This window comes from Chiroxiphia lanceolata, chromosome 2 (assembly GCF_009829145.1).
Source record: "Chiroxiphia lanceolata isolate bChiLan1 chromosome 2, bChiLan1.pri, whole genome shotgun sequence".
NCBI lineage: Eukaryota > Metazoa > Chordata > Aves > Passeriformes > Pipridae > Chiroxiphia > Chiroxiphia lanceolata.
The window spans coordinates 11,117,185-11,142,426 of record NC_045638.1 but is presented as its reverse complement, the minus strand read 5'-3'; the positions used below and the strand labels follow the sequence as shown (position 1 = coordinate 11,142,426).

General features: G+C 39.8%; 1 protein-coding gene across 15 annotated transcripts in view; it reads right to left on the bottom strand.

The window, feature by feature from the left end:
* The window catches only part of DMD (dystrophin), a 922,945-nt gene that overhangs the window by 28,835 nt on the left and 868,868 nt on the right, over nt 1-25,242 (bottom strand). For 8 of the 15 annotated variants that reach the window (XM_032679549.1, XM_032679551.1, XM_032679558.1 and 5 more), the window contains 7 exons: nt 24,789-24,874; nt 22,038-22,195; nt 13,821-13,987; nt 11,634-11,745; nt 6,606-6,742; nt 5,790-5,828; nt 1,210-1,275 (listed from right to left, as the gene is read on the bottom strand). In XM_032679549.1, the coding sequence (XP_032535440.1) occupies nt 1,210-1,275; nt 5,790-5,828; nt 6,606-6,742; nt 11,634-11,745; nt 13,821-13,987; nt 22,038-22,195; nt 24,789-24,874 (765 nt within the window). The remainder of the gene's footprint in view (nt 1-1,209; nt 1,276-5,789; nt 5,829-6,605; nt 6,743-11,633; nt 11,746-13,820; nt 13,988-22,037; nt 22,196-24,788; nt 24,875-25,242) is intronic. The other 7 variants (XM_032679554.1, XM_032679550.1, XM_032679564.1 and 4 more) reach the window with 3 other exon arrangements.

The following is a 25,242-nucleotide window of genomic DNA, read 5'->3' as shown; positions in this document are numbered from 1 at the left end:
ATGTTTTTGATGAATTTGAAACTCAAATTAATTTACACTCACTGTTGATTACCAAAAAGTTTTGCAATAAGCTATCGCAAAGGATTGTTGTTTGTTTGTTACAGTGACCTGGCTAAACTCACATCTAAGTTTATATTCCACTCCTCTTAATTAATTCCACAATCAAAGAAAAGCCTTAGGATGCCAGGGGATTACACAAATTGCTTTCTACCTGGCAATATCATCATCAGAACTAACGATCATTTCTCAGTGGTTTTCACACTCAGCCCCTCCTAAACGTCCTGCACAATTCAGAAACACCTCTCCTGATTAAGTGATATTGGGGGAGAGAAAGAGGAGGCTGGAATAACCAGTTTTCATTGCCTCAATGAAAATACCCTGCAGAATTTACTTGCTTGGTGGAAAAACATTTTCATTTCTACGCAATTGACCCACTTCTTGATTCTTAAGAGCAGTATGAAAGCAGATAAGTGAACTAAAGCAGCGCTATAACACTACTTTAATCCTCCAAATCAAGGAAAAATCCTGTTTGTGGTATTTCATGAGATGAATTACTTAACATTATAATGACACTTGAGATTCATATAAGACTTTGGAGGGTTTTGCTATTCTCATTTGTTCAATTACACCATGGTCCTTATTAAAAAAAAAACCCTATGCAGAATCAGAATGGTTTGGGTTGGAAGGGACTTTTAAAGGTCATGTAGTCCAACCCCCCTGCAATGAGCAAGGACATCTTCAACTAGACCAGGGGGCTCAGAGCCCCAAGCAATCTCACCCTGAATGTTTCGAGGGATGGGGCATCCACCACTTCACTGGAGAACCTGCTCCAGTGCCTCACTACCCTCATTGTAAAAGTTTCTTTCTTATATCTAGTCTGAATCTACACTCTTTTAGTTTAAAACACTACCCCTTGTCCTATCACTACAGTTCCTATTAAAAAGTCAGTAAACTGAGTGCCCAGCTTAATGATGACCCCACAGAATCTAAAGGCCACTTCTGACCACACAAGTGCTCTGGCATGCAGGTTAGGACAGGCTGGTTAGTAGCAACCAAAGACAACGCTCTGCATCCCAGAGCCTGGAAAGCAAAACCCCAAATTCTGTGTTTCTTTAAGAAGTGCTCAGGTAGCTGCTAGCCCTTGGGTTTTTTTTTTCTTTAAATTATTTTTTATAGAAAGATCTGCCTAACATCCAGCTGGTCTCATACCTGCTAGCATAATGTTCAATGCGTGAATGAGTATCATCGTGTGAGAGCTGAGGGGACGAGGCAGGCCTATAAGGCAGAAAACACTGATTAATCACAAACAATACCCCTTTAAAAGTAAAAAGACACTTAGCTATGCCTATACTCTCACATCTCTGTGCCTTATGCTATGTTCGATAAACAGCAAGTTTTAACTCCAGGCGCTGTGTGTGCCTCCTCAAGCCATCGGTGCAATGTTCCGTGGTACCACACCAGGGATTTTGACCATTTTTGCAATCCGTCTGCTGTCTCGACTCTTCTTCACACCAGCTCCCGAAGAAGCCTTTTCCAAAGGATTTATAGTAGAGCTTTCACCCTGCTTTACCCTTCGCACCTGCCTCCTTCATTGGCTATTCTGCTTCACATGCAGCCCTGCACCAGCTGCCAAAGTCCTGCTGGGAACCTCTCCTCTACCTCCCGCCCTGCTCCAGTGCCTGCTTCCAGCACATCACACTTAGAAGAGCCTTTAAGGATTACTCCACGAGCAGCTAGAAGTTAATACAAGAGACATACAATGTCTGAAATGAGCCTTTAATAACACACTGCAGGCACTGACGATTTTGCCTGGTGTCTTTCCAGTTGCAATCTGAACTGTAGATCAGTGTGTTATACAGGGGGACACTGTCAATTATTTTGGGTTTTCTGCCTGACAAATCAGATGGTATGAGGTCCTCTTCACTTTTTTTGTGCACGAAAACAATTCATGGGACTTTTCTCATCAGAGCATTGTTTCTTACAGCCTCAACTCTGGAAAACGTCAACGTTAAATTATGTTGCCTATGCAGTTCAGAGAGCACCCTTTGCTGTCATGTGAGATTCTGCCCATTTACACTTATCAGGATGTGCTGAAATAACAAAAAATGATGCAGCTTCACAAACTGTATGGCAATTTTCACATTTTAGCTAAACTTCAACTGCTCTTTATTCCATCTCTGCTGACTCTCCTTCTGGAACTCCGGACTGAGGGAGAAGTTTCTCCCCACTTTAAACTGTTGGAAACTGATTCAGGCTGGGGCTGCCCAACAGTGGCAACTGCACTGCATAACTGGGTGAGTTTTGTAGTTACTGGTTATAAACCAAAAGTATAATAATCTTCTGATTTGTAATGCTCCCATGTTAGGAGTTTGACAATCCTGTCATAAATCTAGACTGGTCAGCTCCAGGTTTCTAATCAGCCTGCAAAGGGCTTTAGTTCAGGGTCCTGAATCCATAGAGCCGTATGCTGGATACGCAAAATTCATCATCATTAATGTCTCTTCTCACAGGACAGCAAAGCTTTTCCTCTTCAGGACATGGCCAAGTATCACAAATCTCACTTTGTCTGAAAAGTGCTTTGGCCTCCAACTGTGCTTTTACCCACCACATGTTCAAACATTACTGCAGCACACCAGAGGATAAATACTCAGTTCACGGAGTTCCTCAGTGCAGCAGAGATTCGCTTGGATGGCCAATGGCTTCTCTGCAACTGGATATCCTATTTTGTGTAAGAACACGTACACTGAAGGGAAGGGAGGGGGAAAGGATGCAATTTCTTTAGAGCAGTGGATTATGGAGCAAGATAACAATGATTTTCTCATAAATTGATGGTATTTTAATTTTTTTGTTTGTCATACAGCAGATATTAAGCTGGTCTAAATTGGTACCATCAATGAGAGGTCTTATTTTCAACATATACACAAATGTTGCTGCTAATACTGTGCACAGACTAGGAAATCTGTCTTAAAGGTAGTTATAGTTTTGAGCTGGATCATTCTCTTAGTCCCTCTCACACTGGCATTGCATATGTATTTGTACCAGTATGAAGGAATTGACAGCACTTGGTTGGGACCTACTGGACAATGAAGAGATGTCTCTTTTGGCAGTAGTGCAAGGCAGAAGACAGGCCTGACTGAATGAACACATCCTTGCTGCCTTAAAACTATGCTTCAACTTCGGAAGTGACCAAATTATGCTATATTTTTTTTTTTTTTTTTAAGACAACCCAGTGCTGTGTAAGTTGTTGAAGCTGATTCTCTCTGCTGGCTGCAGGCAGGGTGTGAGGCTACATTTCCAGGTTTGTTTCCACTTCAGAACATACCGCAGTGGAGATCTACCTCAAACAGTTTTGAAAAAGTTTGCTCAAGAAAGCAAACTTACTGGAGAAGCACTGCTTTGTGTTGAATCCAGCTGCTCAGAGGTAAACTTTTGCCAGTATCTGAGCAAGCCTGAGAACAACTGTGCTGCACCGTACATACTCTTAGTGACCATCTGCGCTAGAGCTCAGAGTCCTTCCTCTCTGAGCACACATACCCAGCACACCTAATCAGCTCCAACAGTCAGCACGAAGGCTGAGTGACACAGCCAATATTTAGCCAAGATAACCATCCCTTTTACAAGGGCTCCACAGCTGCATTGCTCAAGCTGACCTCTGCGGGAACAGCCTGGGAATTCTAGTCAAGCGGTGACCATGTGGCAAATACCACCTCCTGCAATCCCCTGCACCCCCAGAGATCTGGCTGGCAGGACAAGGGCACTTTTCTTTGCTGTTCAGCATTTTAGTTAATGCTTCTTGAAAGTGCAGAATCAAGTAAAATGTATTTGTATCACTGACAATCACCCTTCAAGTAAAAAGACACAAATTCTCACAACTTGTGAGCTGTCCCTTTAATGCCTGGAAAGCAGAGTATCTGTGCAAAATACTGCATAATAAGCAGTCAGAACCACTAAATTCCAACAAAACCCCCAAACTATCTATTTATAAACAGTTCCATGTATAGCACATGTTGATTTCAGGATAGCACTAGCATTGCTGAGTGCTGCCAGGTGATGCTGTTCCAAAGTGCTTCAAAGATAACCAGAAAGCTGGCATGAAAGCACCAGAAAAAGGCACAAGTGTAGAAATCAGAGGAATGTTTTATGATAACTGGTTTGATTGCTGAAGCTGGAATTAGCCCTGTAACCAAGAAACAGCTTTAAACCTGGGTAGCTTAGTAACTTGAGTTGTAAGCCAAGTGCTACAGCACAAAGGAAAGGAACAAAGTGAGCAGAACAAAACAAAGAGCATTCTTTCCAGCCACTATTAGTTTCTTATTTTTCTGCTTTCTTGTCACACCAGACGAAAGGATTGTGCTCTGGAAGGTACCTAATTTGGTCTGACAAAAGGTGCAACCCCTCTGTACAAATCTTGCTTCTCAGGATTTCTCTCAAGTTTTCTTAAGCATCACAGAGGAGTTAAACTCCCTGTAGTACACACCACCAAACCTGTGATGTGAAGCCATTGGTGTAGGCATACCATGAGTTTATTACTGTAAGTAACTAGAATTAAGCATGTTATGACAGTTAAGTTTCATGTTATGTCAGACATAGCAGTGTTATTTCCATATGATCCAAGCTTTCTCTAAATGTTATTTTTAACTTTGCAGTTGTTTTAAAGGTTAAGAAATATAGATCCCCAGTCGCATTTAAAGCTAAAGTGCATACTGAAGCTCAAAGCCAATCTATTTCAGTCTGGCTCCAGCCTTTTGGCCTTTTCTGTGGGTGAATCCTCAGCTATATAAGGTTTGCTGTACTGGATGTGCTTCTTCGTTGCTTAAATTTCCTATACGTAGAGCACTTCTTGACCTCCCAATGGTTTGTGCTCCAAATGAAAATTATAAATCAGTATTCCAATGTATACATTTCAGTCTTGTTTATTCTACAAAAAATTCAATGGAGGTGCAAACCATATACATTTCACCATATAGAAATATATAAAATTCTATTTATTACTTTCTCATTAGTTATCAATATGTAAATTAAAATTAATGCTTATTTAACATTATTCTAGAATCATCCATGTAACACATGAAGTAGCAAATGCCACAATGGTAAGTATATATATCTTTAGTTTATGCTAAGGCTATTACTACAACAGTAAGACAATGCACGTGCAGGAGTGGTGCAAGAATGAAAATCTGTTTCAGAGCTGAAAAACCCTGCTTTTTTTAACTTCTGAAAAAATACAGTGAACATTTCCCCATTTCAACCTGCCTTCACAAATCTGATTGTATCTAAAAGACTAATAAAATACCCAGTGAGTTTTCGATTAACTGGGGCACTTGAGTGTGCGAGTGTGTGCAGTTGCACTTAAACCCAAATTACAGCTTTATCTACAAAATGATGTCATTCCTGAAACTGAATTAAATCCATCAAGTTCAAACTCTGTCTTTCAAAAAGATTCAGTATACATTCAGAGGGATCAACACTTGTTCAGAAACACAGGCTTTTAAATGACAAACGTTCACAAGCATTAGTAGGTCTGCACAAAATCCCTGTTAATTCGACGAAAATACACACTCCAGAAAGAGTACACAGTACACAATCCGTGATTGCTGGAAATTCCAGGATTTATCCCATTCTACCCTTTTGGGATCAAAACATTCCTTCAGAGTGCATCAAAGGAAACAGTCATAAAGAAAGAGGGAAAAATGATCATATGTAAAACTAAACAAAGAAACCAAAAAAAAAAAAAGTGAGGGAGCGCAGCAGCAGTAGCAGCAGCAGCACACTTCAGCAAAAGTACTCACGCAGAATCTACTGGCCAGAAGTTGATCAGAGTAACAGGACTGCAAGACAAAAAATGAGGAGGTGAAGAGAGAGGCAGAAGAAACTCAGCAGCAAAATAATTACAGAAAGGTTTAAAAAAAAAGAAAAATCACAACAACTAAAAAGCAGAAATCCAACAGACCAACATGAATGGCTGTGAAGAGCAACCAACCAAAAAGTGAGGGAAAAAAATTGAAATTTAGAATTTAAAAAGAGAAAGAAAAAAGAGAGCGAGAACAAGCTGTGTGCAATTGCCATTAAACAACTGAATAAACTGGTAAAAAAATCAAAGGGAATGGGGTTAACACATTGATTTCTCCATGTGCATCATTACTGCTTTTTTTCCCCACAAAAGTCTTCAAAGCCATTTAATAAGATTAAATTTATAGGCTGAAAAAAAGAAGAAATCATCTGGGAAGCTCACAGACACAGTAGCCTAATTAAAAAAATAAAACCAAGCAAAGATACCCATTTGGAAGAAAATAAAAATTTAATGAAGATATCATTAGTCTCCAAATTGCGTATCAAACTTAGACGTTCATAAGACTGTCAGTAAGATCATGAGTATTTTTCTTTTACTAACTGAAGCTGAAGTTGTTGCATAAGGACAGGTGAAAGCAGATAAAGGCAATGGCAACTGGAAGCCCAGCTTGTGTTTTCCTGCCAGCCAAGGTAAACAGAAATGAAAGACATAAAGAGGCTTTATGCATTTAGGAAGTGAAAGGAGTTGGCACCAGCTGGGGAGCTCAAGTAGTGTACCAAATGAATTGCTATTTAGATACTTCAGAGCTACTCACGTTTCCATGTTGTCTCCCTCCAAGACAGTTTGCACAGGCAGGTAGCCCATTCGTGGGTGCTTTGCAAAATATCTTTTTGTTCGAAATTTGTTTTTTAGTACCTTGGCAAAGTCACGGACGTCTTCTCCTGAAGTTGTCTGAAAGCCACAAATCACAATGAAATCATCTTTCATGAGGTTATCACTGTTTTTCAGTTGCCTCTTCCTTTGCTGGGTCACTTGGAAGAGCTGTGGTCACACCAAGCAGAGCCGCCAATGGCTCAAGCCCCAGAAATGCGAATTTTGTCTATCGCCGTCACCTTACACAGCCACACTGCTAGCAGGAAGGAAGGAGGAAAAAGGAAGAAGCTCCAAAACTCCCTGACTGGCTCATGCCTCACCTCCGGTGATCTCAAGATAATCATTAGACAAGAATTTGTCATTTCCTCACCTGGCTCCAGGGACTCTCTGCCTGCTTTTCGTTCAGCACTAAAATGGCTGTAGGGGAGGACACACAGCCAGTCTGTGTGTCCAGTCTGGTGCTTCACTGGCTGGATCCTGACTCTTAACACATCTCATGGACTTGTCAGTCCATGAAAGTCTCCTGGTACGTTTTCTTTCTAGTCTCCCTTCTCAGCCTCCTCTGCCATTACTATTTTGATCAAAGAGAAACAAAAAGCAGGTGAGAGCTGCTGAAAGCTCTTAGATCAGTTGTTTCTTCCTGAACCTGTTCCATCTGAAGCTATCAGGCATTTAAGATCAATACCCCAAGGAGACCACATTTTGCATGAAGTACTCTACTCCCTTGCCTGCAGCAACTTTCCTTGCTGCTGTAGAGACCAGCAGAGGAGAGCAAAGCGGAATTAGTTTCCCAAAGACCAGAACGAGCCAGAAAGAGTTCAAAGGATGTCTGCTGGGAAGATGTAAGACTTACTGAGATCCTGATGAAGAGTCGGGCAATTTTCTGATGTATTTTAATGTAAGACTTCAATTACCTTAGTCAGGCTGCACTCCCTTCTCTCCACCTTACAGAAACTAGACCCTGAAATACTGCTCTTTTACAGTAAATTAAGTTCTTCTTGACCCACATAACAACATTGCTTCTCTAGTGTATCTACTTTAAAGGAAAGAAATGGGGGAAAAGTTAATCTTTCTGACATTTTTAATGAGTTCTATGCCTTCTACTTAGAGTGGAAGGAGGTTCTGAGACCTATCAGTCAAGCCAACCCTGACAGAACTGCTCAAACACAGACATATAGATTTTTAGAACTGCCCAGGTAGAAAAATTAAGGATGCCCTGAAAAACAATCTGAAGGAAGACTGAAAAGCATTAACAGAAAAGACAAATATTATCCCTGTACTTATGACACCTACGAGCTTCACGTAAAGCTGGAAAGTCTGTCTGGCAGAAAAATTCAGTGTAAGCAATAACTGGTAGAGAAGTGACAAGCCAATACATCTGTATTTTCAAGAAACTGAGATAATGTTTGATAATATTAAGTGTCACTTCCTTAATAGATCAGAATTAAAGACCTTTGGGGAAGGGAGGGATTAAGTGTGGCCAGACCACTTAGAGGACTCTGGAAAGGGGATTCACTGAGGTGATGTTCTGCCCCCCCCTCCCCGCCCCAGCAGGAGGGAATTCCCTCTGCTGAATTCCATCTGCAATGTCATCAGTAGACCACACAGAGCACATCAGCTGGAAAGAGAGAAAAACTTTTAATATTTAGTTTTGGTACAAATGGATTAAGCACAGCTTTCTGTCCAGTTTGTTCACCTGTGGAATTTATAACCATTTATTCCTGCCTTGCCTATTTTCAGTGTTGTGAACACTTTTTATTGCATTTGACTGTAATTTCAATTAAGTGTTTTCAGGCATGTCTAACAATAAAATATTCCTTGCTTCAACCTTCCTAGGACTGTTATTCCCCCTTCACTCCCCCGAAACCTTATGCATGACAACCACACAGTAAAACACTGTGTTTGCACAGAAACATCCTGACCTATCTGGTATCACAAGAATCCCAAGAAGAAAATACGTCTTCTAGAGACAGCTACAAGCATCAGGCACCAATCATACAATCCAACTGTCAGTTAAAAAATGTTCGAGGAGCACAAGAAAGGCAAAGAAAATGTGGTGATTATTATGTGTACAAGATGATAAACTGAGGCTATTTGCAGCCAAACTTTCTGATTTACTGCACGGATGTTTTACTACATATAATTTTCAGAGTAAAATCACCCAAACAAAAATTCTCAGCAGAACTGGTTTATGAAGAAGAAACAGTGGGGTTTCAACATCCCAGCTGTCTTAAATCAAAGCAACATATAGGCAGTTGGGTTGAGCATGTTCCAAAACTATTCTGACAGCAAGACTATTTCATAAGAAATAGTTATTTTTATTCACACAGGAATAACTTTACTACCATCTGACTTTTCCCAGTTTGGTTTAAGAAGTGCGTTGACAAACCCAACCCCAGATCTCAGCCCTGACTTTAAATATTAGCTGTAGACAGGTATATCAGTTTGACATGCTTCCTTCTAACAAGGTGTTTTTTATGCTTGTGCGTCACTGTTCATTAAACCCAAACAGAAAAATGATCCTACATATACATCTCAGTCTATAAGTTGTCTTCTATGCTTTATTTGAAACCTCTTTAAAAGTCACATCTCTGAACAATAAATTGAGCTGTGTCGCTTTCAGGAATAATTGTTGCAATTTTTCTGTCTAAATGAAAATTTAGGCAACTGCCTTGCCCTTATTCTGCCTCAACCTTTTGTGGGAGAGGAAAAGTTTATCACCTTCCTCATATATTTCGCATGAGTTCTCAAATCAAAGCAGAATTAAAGACTGCAGTGCTTGAAAATTTCTGAAAGTAAGAGGGAGGGAGAATAAAAATATCAAAACACTTGATTGTGCTCATCTAACTATTGCAAAGATAGTATCAAAAAAGGCATCACATATCTTATGTCTGCCAAAATGCATTTTAAGGTGAGAGATCAGTCCGAAGGAAGACGAAAAAATGCTCCGGTATGTACATGCAAACCCTTTTTCATTTATTTAGGAAACAATTACATTCTAGACATGATAGCTTCAGTAGATGTTTTGTTCAATCTCCCAGTATTTGGGTTAATATTTTTTAATAGCAGCAACATAAAAAAGAATGGGGCTTGCTGTGTGTCACATTCACTTCCCTCCCCCACTCCCAAGTTAATCCTTCTCTAACTCAACTGGTTGCTGGTGCAGCCAGGCACAGCACATTAGCACGGGCTGCTGGAGTTCAGGATTCACAAAAAAATGTACTGGCTGTGAATGGTTCTTTATTCTGATCCAGCAAACTGGATGCCATGGCAGGTTTTCTGTTCACCATCGTTTTCTCCTATTAGTAATCTGCACTTTTAGGGAGAACATAAACCTGCCGGACACTGTGTTGCAATGAGTTGCTGCAGGCTGGGGGTGTGTCTCATAATTCTCTTATTCATTTCTCTTTCCTCAAAACACATCAACAGGTTAAGAAAACAGTTGGAAGATCCTGTTTTCTGCACTCTGTGCACCATTCACTAATCTCCCATATTTCTCATCAGCAAAAATAAGAGTGGTAAAGTGCAGAGTAAGGAGGTGGAAGGAACACTCAAAGGCAGTCAGTCGCTCACTCACTCTGCCTACAACTCAGATCATGAGATTCTGCTCTAGGAATTCCTGCAATGGAGAAGTCTGTTCAGACCTGCCTGGGCAGCGTCAGCAATTCCCTTTGACTTGTGCAGCAGTTCAGGCAAATCACCCTTTCCAGTAACCTCAATCCCTGGGGTACGACATCGAAAACCACAGCCAAGGAATACTGACAAAGCACCAGCAATTGTGTTTCAGTGCCTTTGCAGGGATTCAGGTGAAATACTGCCACTGAAATGCTACAGTAGAAGTTGATAGATAATGTAAATAACTATCCATAAATTAAAACCAATGAAAATACTGGCTTGCTTTATATTTTAGGGGAATAATTTTTTTTCTCTCTTTTCTGTCTCTTAAGAAAAGCTGACAGTCTTTACTTCATTTTGGCCATTCCTTTTTGCCTGGATGAAGATGTAAAGACCATTCAGATAATTTTATAAGGCTAGTCCATGTATAATTTTGATGCTTTACTTTCACCATTTATATTTAACCAGCAGATGAAAGTACACGACTAGGAGTTGTCCCATCCTACCAGGAAATGCCAACCAGACAGTGCACTGCTTCAAGACTACCATGAACAATGGCAAAGGCAGCTGAAAGCTCAGTCGTGCTACATGGTGAAACAATAACTGGAGACCACCTCTAATTTATGCCCCTCCACACCGGTCAGGAGTGGCCAAAAAGAAAAAGGAGCACACTGAGAGGGGAATACAGAATTTCCTTTGCCAGCTGTCTGGTATGAAAGAAATGTTTACGCAAAAATGATCCTTTTGAGAGCTGTGCAAGAAGGCTGAAGACCCTCACCACACCATCACTGCAGTACACCTGCACTGCGCTGCATTGAACTTCTGCATTGAACTTAAATCCAGCTTGCTACCTTGAGAACTTCCCTGCTATTTTATACCATCCAGAGATCATACAATACAAAGGTACTACTAAATAGTAAAGAACTTGAAAATGCAACCAGTGTTCTGTGGGAAAGCAAGCAAAGCGGTAACTTGCTGAGGAGAGGAAGGAAGATCACACACTGTTATGGAGAAACCATTGAAATCTAAGATATGAATATTTGCACAAATCAGGGGCTTCTGGTCAGATCCATAAGGTGAACTATAGCACTAAACATGGAACAAGTCACTAGCACACAAGAATGCACTACAACACAGAACTGTACAAATAGTGAACTTCAATTTACTTTAAACTATTGGTATATCCTTTACTAAGCATCAGAAATTGCTGGCATGTACAGTATATAAAAGGTGATTTAAATATGGGAGAAGCAAGAAAAGCCACCCAAATGCTTCGTTACCTTCTGCATAGGAAATGAAGTTTTTCCTTTCTAGGTAAGAAGGGATAGTAAGGGTCAGTAAAACAGCTACTTACTGGTGTGCAGTATTCCACCATGGGATAGTGCATTTTGTGACCTTTTGCAACACGGCCAGAGAAGAAGCAACTTTGGCAGATGTCATAGTTAAAGTGCTTTAAACTTCTGTACCTGAAAGAGGATAAAAGAAATTTCACAACTTCAGAGCTTTGTATGTGACTGCTTCACATCAGCCTGTCAAGTTTTCTGTGTTAGTGAGTTCTCTTCCCTGAGATGTCACACGGTGTGCAAAGCCCAGGAATGCTCCTCCACCCCTGAGGGACAGGTACTGCTGCCTCAGATGTTTGTCAAAGGTCTGAATCTTCAAAAAAAATTCTAACATTGGGCAACAGTGAAGATTTCTAAAAAATCACTCTCCTTTAACATACGAGCAACACCACACCTTTTATAACACTAACTTCAGATCTTTTGCTCTTCATCATGATTCCTAGCACAGAATGTCCTCACGGAGGAAAATTCCAGAAAGTAATGCTCTCTCAAGTAAGTCACTCCGGTAACCCCCTTGTGTCCTTCCTAGCACCTCTATAAAAACAATTTTCCTGCAGAGCATTCCATCCGTGCAAAACTCCAAATGCACTTTTGGGCCATTACTTAATCTCATCAGCTCTATGAGGCAGCTAACTGTTGTATCTGCTGTGCTGAAGTGCTTGAAAGAGCCGGAGGCATAAGGATTGTCTTGTTCCAAATACACGAAGCAGTTCAGCCACAACGACCTCAAAAGAACATTGTTTTACATGTACTGAGCGCACAGTATTAGCTTTCTAAAAGCCTCCCGATACAGTATCTTTTTGTCAAGTGTGTACACAGGGTTTCAATGACTTGCAAAGACAGAGAAAAAATCTGCGACAGACAGATTCTACTACCATGATAATAGATTTGTTATATAAATTTAAGAGACAGATGAGATCAGTCAAGTAAAATGAGACGCAAACACAGAGATCCAGTGTCCGCCTCCTGAGTTCCCGATGCCTACAACAGACTATCCATTCACTTGCCATCCTTTGATTTTTCCAAGTGCCGCATTTTTCAATTCCACCTACTTGCCTTTGGCTGGTTTATACAAAACCGTGTAAGTAATACAGTAGTTCACACACCGTATCTGGGAGCAGAAAAATTAGACTTTGCGGATGTGTCGAATTACTCACATCCAATGCATAGCTCTTCCTCGGTAATATTTATCATTTCCCAGTTAAGATATTCAAGAGGAATAAAAGAAGAGGGAGAAGAATTTAGACGATTAGGGGAACAGCCTCACTGCAGAAAAGCCCAGATTCAAAACAAAGCAATACCTTCATTAGTTCCCCCGTTTCCCACTGCCTGTGAAACTGCATAGCAGAAAGCACTGCCCCACTACATGCATAAAAGCAACATTCATACTCTCCCAGGTCAGAGGAAAATGATGGCTTTTCTGTGTAGCACGGCTTGCTGCTGTTATCTGTCTGGGTTTTAGAAACAAAATTACTGAAAGTTCTTTGTAAACAACATGATAACACAGAAGGAGAAACGCAAATGTTAAAAGAAGACTGTGCATAAAAAGGACAGAAAACGTACAAAGCAGCTATTGCAAAGCAAAGTGATAAAACAAGTCCAGGCATAATTGAAAGTGAGTATTTACTTAGTCCTTAAGTGGATTCTCAACAGGCATACCAACACACAGCCATTTTACATCACAGTGTCTTATTCATTGCCATAGTAACCACGGTGTCAATCCAGATGTTTAAACGGACCAGCAACATTTCCCCCACTCCAGGTTAATGTTCCACCACCAACATTCTTTCTCTGAGAAATGCACAGGTAGCTTTACATGTCTGAGAATTTTCAAGGCACTTCCCTGCTTTATACCATGACAGAAAGCAATTCATTAGGATCCAATTCAGAAAACACAACTGCATGCACAGGACACGCTGAATGCAATGCAAATTGTATTAGTTGTGCAATCCAACAATCATTTTGGTTGAGGCATGGAAAGACTGGGACACAGAGGAAGGGCCATATCTTAACTGAGAGATTATTTTTGTCCTCCTCAGCTCTCACATCTAGAGTCTAGGTGTCACTCTGCCTCATATCACAATTATTTTTTCCAGGAACAATATGGATAAAATCAAGCGCATGGTTTCCCTGGAATCAAGCAGAGCTCTTGATCCACCAAGCAGGAGAACACACGGCTGAAGTGAGCGAGTTTGTACCTGAATCCAATAATGGGGCACTCCTTACAGATGTTACACTTTGCCTGGTGTTTGGCAGTCTCGGCAGCAGCCACCCTGTGCAGGACAGGCAGCCACACCATGGACTGAGGTTCCAGCCTCATCCAGTCCAGGAAGAGGGCTGCTTCGATCTCTGGTTTGTTGTTGGCCTGTAATACAAGGGGAAAAAAGACAGAGGCTGAGCACAAACGATCTGTCTATTACCAGCTAATTAACAGTTCAAGCTATTCGCTTCCTGTCGACTCAGTATCTTCTCCCTGAATATACTCCAGCTTTTCCCAGTCCAGCCAGTCATTAAAAAAAATGAAAACTCAAAAAAATCTGCAGGATCCTGCCTTCAAGCTAAGAACTGAAAACTATTATTAATGTTTCAAATCCCTCTTTCTCTTATTCCCTATTTCAATAGACAGCACTACCATGTACTTTGTCACAGAGAAAAATCATCCACTTACAGGATCACCTTTGATGCCTGATCTCACGTTCCCCGTCTCTCTTATCTGAGCCTGCATAGCACTGCTTCTCACCTATTTTAAAAACTGTTTTATCCAAGCCCTAAAAATTGCATGTCTTTTGATCAAAATTCCTTTCTCCTTAACATCCTCCATTATGACACTGACCTTTCTACAAAACGCACGTGTAAAGGAAATCATTCAAACCCCTTCTCAAGCCTGTTGTTGAACATGTAAACCCTCCACCTCCTTAAATGCCCCAAAATCCCTCTTCCCACCATGTCATCTCTAAATTTCCCATCACTGACTGCAAACACAATATAGCTCTGTCTCAAAGAATATGAGCCTCACGTTCCATTACATCCCATGTTCACCTCTTTACCAACAGCAGAAGAGTCTATGAACACTTCTCAGCAGATCCATTCCTTTGCAGCTTTCCCACCCCATCCTAACCAGTGTGACATTTCAGGTAACTCTTCTATGGTAACTTAAAGGAAGCTCAGTCACAGAGACAAATCCCATTGCAATAGGTACCATGCACGCACCGAAAAATGATACATCATCCCTACCCGGCAGCACCTTTTTCTACAGTATAGAAAAAGAAAACAGCAAAGAGACAATAAACACAAAGTGACAGGAGACAACAGTGACCTCTCTACACAGGTAGAGGTCTGGTAAAGACACTGCAGAGAACAGCACAGAATAAAGGCAAGGAGCATCAGAAGGGATTTTAAGGAAAACAGTGAAATGACGGAGTCGATGTTTACAGGAAACATCTCTCCGTCGTGCAGGGTGTCATGAAGCCTGCACAAAACTGGTTGTCTGAGAACCTGGGAGTTGGTTTCAGTGCTGAAAGCGAGGTGATGCATCAGGTGGAAACCACGAGGGATTCTGGTGGGGAGAGTTGGAGGGGGGAGGATGTGTCCACACAGGGAACAACCTAAGTGATGAAGCAGGACACCATCCCACTCTGTTTCTCTAAACCATCACTACATGCTAATTCCAATTCCTCAAGACATTTCCTTCCATGCTACCCAGAGAAACAGCATATTTATGGTCTGAATATATCTAAATCCTCTGTTTTCCTTTTTCTCTGGGCTTTCAAATACAGCTCTCAGTGGGATGGTCTTTTATATTTCAGACTTCACAAGGCAGACAGTCTTCCTTTGTGGTTCCAAATCTATTTGAAGCATTTAAATAAATAATAAGCATTAATGTATCATGTACATGGATCAAGATGAATAGAGGATTGAGTGCTGGGGTTTTTTATGCTTGCTCTTAGTTATTTTTTCAGTTTCTCATGAAATCTGAGTTTAGTATGATCTAGCTCAAACCTTATTCCACTAAAAATGCTAGCAACAAATTTGGAGAAAAAAAATATCACAACTGATATAAAGGAGAGAGAGCTATAGGGAAAATCAATTAGTTGTGTTTGTTTTCCTTTTTTTTTAATCTAACACTGTTTATAACCTTGACAAACAAATTAACTGATCAATACTTGAAGACTGAGAAAAACGCAAAGTCTCTTACACAGAACCCCTGGACGCAAAAAAGATGTGGAATACAAACCCTATAATATCCCTTGAATAATGCACTGCATTAAACTTGACTTAAAATGCTGCTGCAATACTTCAGTTTGTTACAAACCAAGATTCTTGGTCAGGGCTTTCTTCTTGAGATGCTAGTTTGGGAAACCATTTAAAGACTTCTGTGACTACATTTAATATCCTCATATATGGATTTCTACTACAGTCAGAAACATTCTTTTTTGGATATTTGGGGTAAAACCCTCAAACCACAGCATATCTACAGTTACTCAGATAAAGTCTTTCATAATTTGATAGTCACTACAGATCTATATTAAACGGAATACACACTGAAGTACTTCTGAAGACTTCTGCATTAAACCCTACTGTTTCTTCATGTAGCTATAGGATTTAGGAACCCCCCACCAAAGTAAAAAGCAGAAAATCAGAAGCACAGTAAAGTCGAGCCAACACTGGCAACAGAATTTTTTCAGAATACCAGATACTGCCTTCTGCCACAGGACATCAATGAATTCAAAGGAATTGAATTAATTCTAGAATTCTCCCAAGAGAAAGGCATATTTATAAAATATGATCATCTATATGTCTATTTTTCAGCTAAAGGCCCAGGCATTAAAGGGTCTGGCAAGAGAATTTCTGTGGCTCACTCAGGGAGCCAGCATCAGCCAGGAACTACACTGGCAAACCATTACTCTGTCTAGCAGACTACCCTTTCTGTACAGAGGTCCTCTAAGCCTCAAAAAAAAAAAATTAAAGAGGATCTCTTTAATATACCATTTCTAATAGAAAAACATGAAGTGTACAGAAATGCTGCAGTGCAAGCTGCAGTCAGAATAAGAATGAGCCGCTCAAAGCCCTGCTCTCCACTTGTAGCTGCTTTAAATTTGCAGGGAAAATGCTGCGGCAATGAAAGACTTTCTGTAACACCCAAAGATCTATTTTAATTTTGCAGTCACTGTCAATTGCCAGCAGTCCCAATAGCTGCCTACCCAGAGCTCTGCACACTGGCTGTACAAGACCTGTGCTCAGAGAGATTAGGTGCATTAAAATGTATCAGAACTGGTTCCGAATTATATTACATGAAGATTTAAAGCCACGTGGAGCAAAGCCGGTCAGGGTCAGACAGTACAGGACACACAGTTCTCGACTGTTCCCTGAGCTGCTATTACGATTTTTTTAATAATCTCTAAATCCGGTAAGGCAGCAGCTGAAGATTTTACATACAGGAAAAAGGCTGAATTCATACAGTTCATATCTGAACCAACAAGATCAAGCTGTAAAGAATATTAATGATTCTTCTCTTGAACACAATTCTGTGCAACTCCCAATTTTTATGGTAATAACAGAGTGAATCATAAAGTAAAATTCATAAAGGCCTTTCTATCTTACAAATAACAATTTGTTATGGAGGACATTCAAATTCATTATGTTCCAGACATCTGTTTTTCAGTATTTACTTTGCAGAAACAATGGGGGAATAGGAAGTTGGGTGGTGCTAGCATCTTTATGCAATACTTGGGAGCTGAGTTTTTTTCCTTCTTCTTTCAGCTAGTAGTTTAAAAAATATTCTATGCTATATTAACTGTCCCTAATATGAAATACACTCCAAAATACAGTTGAGATTTTACATGAACAATGTGATATGTTTTTGGACTAAGTCAATCAATAGAGCAGAAATTTCTGATAACATTTCTGATGAGCTATATTCTGTTTATGTGCAGTATAGGAAATCGACTGGAAATAGATCAACATTGTTAATTTAATTGTGTTTTTCATCCAGGATGGAAAGCTTTACATTAGCAAATGGCATTTTGGACAAAGCAAACTGAGGAATAGGATTCATACGACTTGTTAGAATTTAAAAGTGCAGAGCAAGCCAGTAACAGCAGCCCTGTCTCCTCAGAGTCAGATTTAACCCTGTTCAACCTTGTCTTCCACTCCTATATTACACTTGATTGCATTGACTACTCCAGTCAATGTTTTTAGTGTTGTGGCCAAGAGTAATAAAATAAAATAACATGAACTCAGAAGTGAATTAGTGTAGTTTTATATCATCCACACTTGAACAACACCATCCTGCTGATCCCCATCCCCTAAACTGTTTTAAAATAGCTCTTTAAAGCAGTTCACTTCTAGGACTCTTAAAGTCTGCCTCCAAAGTCAGGCACAGGTTCACAAAATCCTGCTGAAATAAAACCAGAATTGCTGGTTTATGACATTTACAGAACAGCAGCTTGAGGAAGGATTTACTAGTTCCCTTTGGCCAGCTCTCTCTTGTCAGAGCCAAAAGCAGATGAAATATCCTATGAATAGAAACAAGGGCTGTCTGAATCTCTTAAAAGAGATGAAGTTCATCAACAGTAACACTGCATTTGTAAGTTATTTTCATACAGACCTGTATGTAACTATATATAGTTATTTGTACACAGTATTGGTATTTCTGAACTGTTCAAAAAATAAAAACAATAAACAACCTCAGCCAACTCCTCACAAAACAACAGCCCAACCTTTTTGAATCAAACCATTTATGGCCAAATTCACTATTAGGGTCCTGACCCAGGATTTGCACCAAGAAATGCCACCTAAAAGGACTAACAGACTTATTTTAGTTTTTATTTGTCTGCATAAATACACTGGATTTGGACACAGTTAAGTGGTTCTAGAAACCAGGTTGATCTTGCCTTACCATTGATCAAGTACAAATCTAGGAATGCAGACTATACAACACAAAATATTAAAATACTTTGCTTTGTCAAAGTGAAATGAAACAAGGTTTAAAATACATATATGAATGAACTGCACGTATTTTACTACTCCTTAGCTTCATCTGTACTAGTTTTTAACATCAAGTACTCTAATTCAAGTTCATCCTTGAAAGAAAGAACACTTAAAGTACCTTATAACCCAGAACCAACTATCCAATATGTTATTGAGAAATGGCAAGGGACATTTTCATCTGAGCTGCACTCTGCTATCACATCACATCACATTTGTTAAAAGTCCCAATGTCACAGTAACTCATCCAAGGCAGTGATGTGAATTCCTAGGTCCTGTTTACACTATATGAGGAAAGCATATTAATAGTTTTCCACTGTGATAAAAACACTGTGTATGCGTCCTTCAGTCCATATAATTTCCCTATCCTGTTTACTTAAAAAACATACCCATCACAGAACTAAAAGGAAAGTCCTTTCACACTACAGTAATACTGAATTCACTCAATTTATCATGGATCTACAAATTGCTTTGATGCATTCTGAGCTTAAGCAGACCTATACAGTCTTCAAGTGGTCACTGGATTAAGCTCTCTGCTCTCAGTTAAAAATATTTTTTCTTTAAAATCTCAAAGCAGAAATTACAACCCTCTGCCCCAAATGGGAAAGACGAGCCCCATATCCTCCTCCTCCCAACAATTATTACCAGCACCTTCCCGTAAATGAAGAAAACTGTGGAAAGTACAAGTCAGTGAGAAGTAGCAGGACAGCAGCAGCAGCCCCAGGATAAGGAGACCCAATTCTCAGGAGAAGCAGTGGGCAGGCTACTGCCAACAGCAGGGCTGGGCTCCTCCCTCCCCAAGCCTCATTTCCAAGGACTTACACTTTGAAAAGCAGGAGAGATTTCCCCTGTTATCGCTGGGAACAGTAAACATCCCCTTTTTTTCTGCTGTTGTGAAGACAGACAAGGCCGTTGCCAGGGCACCTAACCTAAGGGAGCTGGGAGAGCCATTTCTGAGGCATACGGTTCTTGCAGACTCTGACATAACTGCAATTTATTGTTGGCTTATCATCACCAGAAAGAATCGAAAAAAAAAAGGAAAGAAAAAAACCACCCCTAAAGAAAAAACATTCCCCACTGTGGGTGTACAAAGAAAGACTGAATTTAGTTTCCATGCAGTAATGTAAACTATGAACCCCCACAATATTTTTTAAAAATTAATTATCTCGCTTTGGTAAAAGGAGACCACCAGGAGCCCCCTAAGATACTTCTTGGCTGTCCAACTTCTCCAGCCTCTCCGTTTCCTGGGCTGATCCCTCTCCCCCTCTCCCCAGCACCTCTGCTGCCCCTCAGCCTGTGAATCCTGGTGCCCACCATCCTACACTGAAAGGATGTTTCTGTGTTTTCCTTCTCTCTTTCTCCTGGAAAGTTCTTATTTCTTCCCACATCTCCATTCCCAGCGGCTCCTTTCTTTCATGCATCATTCTACCCACTCTCTGTTCCCTTTAGCACTATTATTCCTACTACTGTTATTACCATCATTCCCTAAGGGTGGCCCTTATTTTTCCAATTCTTAATTCCTTCTCCCTCCCCTCCATTAGGCTCTCCCTATGCTTGGATTTCTGCTCCTCTCCCTAGGACTCCATCCCACCTATTTTTGTATTTCCCCTCCCCTGTTGAGCCTCCCTCCCCCTCTCTGGCCCTCCTAGAAGGTTGTCTGTTCTGCTGCAGCCCAGGTCAGAAACCACCCTCCCGCTCTTGAGAGTTAAAAGGATGCTTCATCCAGAGGAAAAAGAGAGGATGAAGTTCCTTTTACTGCAGGTAAGAAGAAAATCTATTTTTCAGCGCAGGGAAGAGAAGGAAGCCTCAGGTTTTCCGATGTTCTGATCTATGAACAGGACAAGGGTTGTACCCAGCTGTGCTTGGGCTTCTAGAAATACCAGCAGCTGGATGCAGTACAGTGCTCAGCCTGCTGGCATGTCTTCATCTGTGATGACAGTGTTGCTAACTCATTTTATTCAAACAAACAAGAAAGACCTTGTTCCAAGGTCTTCTTCTTACTTTATAAAAACTGGTTTTGGATCTTCCATCACTGTGAGTTTAATTGTTTTATTCCTAGTAGAAACACACAGAACAGCAGCTCCCTTTCACAAAAAGCCATAGTTTTGCCAGATCCTAAGGTCACTTTCCTTGAGTTTTTCAACAGTGTTCCTAAGCACTGTTGCCATTCACTTGGGAAAAAGTAGAATCCAATGAGTCCTAATTTCTGAGGAAGGTCATTTGTACAAACTTTTGACCATGAATTTGCTGCAGCATCAGTTTATGCTGGTGTCGCTTGAAAGCCCAACATGGAACTCGAGGCTTGAAAGCCACAGCCCTATTACTACACATAGTTTATGAGCATGGGTTATCCACCCAGGACACAGCCCTATAAAACATTCATTCTGAAATGGCATCAAGTATATATTAGAATTATAAAAGGTCAAGACATGACTGATGGAAACAGGAAAATGTGAATCCTGTAGAATTAGTCCGTTAAAAGAAATTAAAAAATATATAGAAAGCAAATATCTCATCACAACTGAAGTTAGTGATGATTTTAGAATTAGATTCTTTTCATAGTCACTGTGTGTAAGCAGTCTACTTCCAAGCATTAATATTCATTGAAAACACTTGCTGTGTTTTGCTTACTACAGAACTGAAACTACTACATAATGAAACTTGAGCAGCAGGCAAAAAAACAAGCAATCCCCCCCTTCCCCAACCAAACAAAAAATCCCTCAGGAACAGTCAGGGGATGGGAAAAGAGCTTTCTTCCATTGTAATGTAGAAGATGCATTTAGAGTTAATCACAGACCATACATTACCTCCCCTCCTCTACCTTTTCATTAAGCAGCTGTCTTCATCTTGTGCATTCTGCTGGTAGTTATGATAAGGATGAATAATTCCCATAACTCTCTTCCTCCCCAGATTAAATAATTTACAAGTTTGAAAAAGAGCCTCCAGTTTGCTGTGCATTCCTCAACAGAGAGGACAGGAATTCTTCCAGTACCCTTTACAGAAGACTGGCATTAGCCATTCAAGGAGTGGAAGGAGCTCATTGAGCACTCCTCGCCCCTAGACAGCACTGCAGGCAGTTGCCTATCGCTCCCCTGGGCCCCTGGCTGTCACTGGTATGAACATGCCCAAAATTTAGATTAGCCACTGCTGTTCACCTACATGGCAGCAATAAACAGTGATCTACTGCTGGAAATAGAAAACTGTAAAACCAGGAGCTGCTGTAACAAAGACTTAAATTGTTTGCAGGGTTCAGTTACAATATAAGCCCTGACAACAATTATCTGCTGTCTGAGCTAATTCAAATACACCTCGTCAAAGGAACAGCTTAATACACCGACGAACACCACCAATAAACGACCACAGTACCCTAATCCTTCTAGATTTTCCATCCTGCTCAGAAAACCAACAGTGAGAAAACATGAACTTACAAACTGGAAGCAGCTTCTGACGCTGGGCTCGATGTTGCTGCCCCCGAAGGAGGCCACTTCCCCCAGCTGCCGCGGGATCTGGATGGAGTCGTGCAGCAGCAGCCCCAGCCGGCGCTGGTCACAGAAGCCAGTGGAGCTCGCCACTTGCTTGAACAGGTCTGGAGGAAGGAAAAAGGACCCCAGAGGTAAAGAATCACTACCAGGATGTGCCAAAGTAGCGCAGAAGTTTGCATTGTTTCAAAGGCTCACAGGCGCAGTCAACAGCCTTGGTGGACATGAACATAAACATATAATTCTTTGTTTCGGTTGCTTCTCTTCCCAAAAACACTGTTGTTTTCCTATGAAACATGCAATCTAGTGATAACTTCTAATAGTATTACTGGCTTGTATTGCACCTGGTAAGAAAGGCCATTCTAAGACAGCACCTGTGACATTAAGGATGATAGAAGCTGTAACTCTGTAACACAACTAATCAGACAACAATCTTGGAGCTACAACACAGATGTTTTAAAAATATTTTTTAACAGGAAAATAATTTCATACAACATAAAGCACCCTTTTCAAGTCTTAGCAATCAACATAAAACTCAGAGAATCCATTTCTCCTTTGGATGAGTTGAAATGATAAACAAGAGCTCCCTAACTTTGATATATCATAATCTTTTAATTCAAGAGAATTTCTAAAATAAAAAAAAAAATCACAGTATGACAGAATCTGCCATCCACCAGGAATATTAGTATCATATTAATTTTTAACTTCTGAACTGAAATGTCACTTGAAGCTATGTTCTGTTACTGCAGCATTCTGGAAAAAAATCCTTACAGGATAGAATTATTATCACTTCATAAGATCAATTCAATTTGGTGGGAAATAGTTATACTATGTATACATTGAGGAGGTTATAGAATTTATATTAATAAGAAAAACCAGGATAGCATTTACTGAAATATTTATTTGGTAACATCTCTGTTGACAATACATTGCCTGAATAAATTCTCCTTACTTTTCAAACAGTAAAAAAAAAGAGTAAAAGAAGACTAGAATAAAATAATGCTCTTTTTTTGGAGCCACCTTAATATTTCATGCAACACATGGGATGCAATTATAAAGGTGTTTCAGCACTACTCAAGGTAACTTTCCTAGAGTTGCTTTGACACCTGTTTTCTTCTAAAGGTATAAAGATATGGCTAGAGAAAGCATTATATTTTAATTACATGAATTTCACAGTCGCAAAGTCTAGTTTTATAATGAATCATTTTGGGATGTAACCTTCCATCACCTCTGCAAGCCTGAAGACTTGTGCTCTAACACAACTAACTCTGCTCTGCTGCACAAATGCCGGAAAAAATTTTAAGGGCTGCAACTCATTGCATACTTGCAGCAATATTAACAGCAACTGCACTACGACCTCAGCATGGATGGCAAAGCCAGACCACAGCCTGACAGGCACAATTCCTTCCTCTCCCACAACTATTCAGCTTTTGATTTCCCCATCATTAAAACATTAAGTGTCCTATAACCTCGAGAAGGTTATAGGACACATCATAGGTTATGCATTACTGTCCATACACACTGCAGGAGAATCTAAAATATGAATAAATGTTTTCCTTTATAACTTTGACGATCCTCAATGAAACACCATTTTGAAAAATACCTGTGCAGAGTAATTTTCTCTAAAAGATTTTCTGAATATTTCTTCACAACACCCACATAGAACATGTAGAAATCTAAACTGTGACATTCATTGTGATTGCCCTAAAATCTGATTCAATTATACATAGTTATGCATAGACTCTGTTGTTGGTACTGTCTCTTTTCTCTTTAGAGTTCTTCAGCTTTAATTAGTAAAGAATGAAAGATAACAACTGATGAAGAACTGCTATGGCATTCAGTCAAATCCTAAAGTTCGCTTTTTAGCAGGACTTTTAAATGTATGAATGAGTGATACTAGTTAATTTAATAAGAAAGTTATTCTTGAGAATTACATTTATCAGTTCTTTTTTGGATCCTAGTCTCATTAATGAACTGATTCATTATTCAGGTAAGAATAAAACTTCTAGTGGAATTTTTTCTAGTATTTCATCTATTAAAATATGCATAATTTGCACGCCTTTAGTATTTATTTAATGGTAGCAACTATATTTAAACACAATGTACATAATAAGACTGATCACAATGTGAAAAACATTTTAAAAAGTTAATATATTTGAAAATAGTGTAATGTAAGTGTCCTGTAGACATGCATTTTTGTGTATGAAGGTGTACCAAACCAGTGGTCTCCAAAAAGGGGTTCTTGTGCCCCAGGGAGTGTTCCAAACAATCCATTTGGTTGCAGTACGGAAATATTTTTTGGTGCTATTAAATAGATCAAATTAAAATTTTCAAAATAGTGTTTATTTAATCTTTATCACATTCCTTCTAGCATTTTATTTTTTGCATGCTCTATAATGCAGACATTGGTACATGTATATAATTTATAAATAGATATGCATCTATTGGAAGTGCATGTTCAAAAATTTTTTACTGGTAGGAGTGGGATCAAAAATATTTGGAGACCACTGTGCTAAACTACCTAAAATCATACTAAATAAATAACTTAAAAGTAAAAGGTGGAACAAATTAATACACTTTGTATCCAGAATATCTAAAACTATTACTTGTTGTATGCTATTTAAATGTTAATGCAATAAATAAAAGGAGGAATAAAACAAGAATATAAACATAAAGTAAAACCAAAACAATTAGACTTACATCTATATTTATCTTCCAGGTGTGCTTTACAAAGGGATACAACACCAGTTTTGAAAGATAAGACACGGATCCTTCCTGTTCGACCCCTAATGGAAAAGAAACACTGGCTGATAATATGATCCATTCATACCATAATTTGTTTACTGCAACCAAGTTCACAGCAGTACTCTGTGCCTTCCTAAATTAAGTCCCACGTTGCAGAGCACAAGCTGGGTGGTTGTTAGGTAAGCTAGAAACGAAATATAAAATACGGTTGTGGCTTCATAGGCATAGTTGAACTGGACTGGACTGTTGGACCAATTTCTATCAGAAATAATTCCTCATCCCCTTTGTTCGGGCAAAAATGAGTGAAAAGCCTTTACCCTATGCTTATTTGAACAGGCTTCTCTATGAACTGCTGCTGAGCAATTCTCAGAGAAGATGAGGTCCCTGACAGAACAGCAGACCAGTCCCT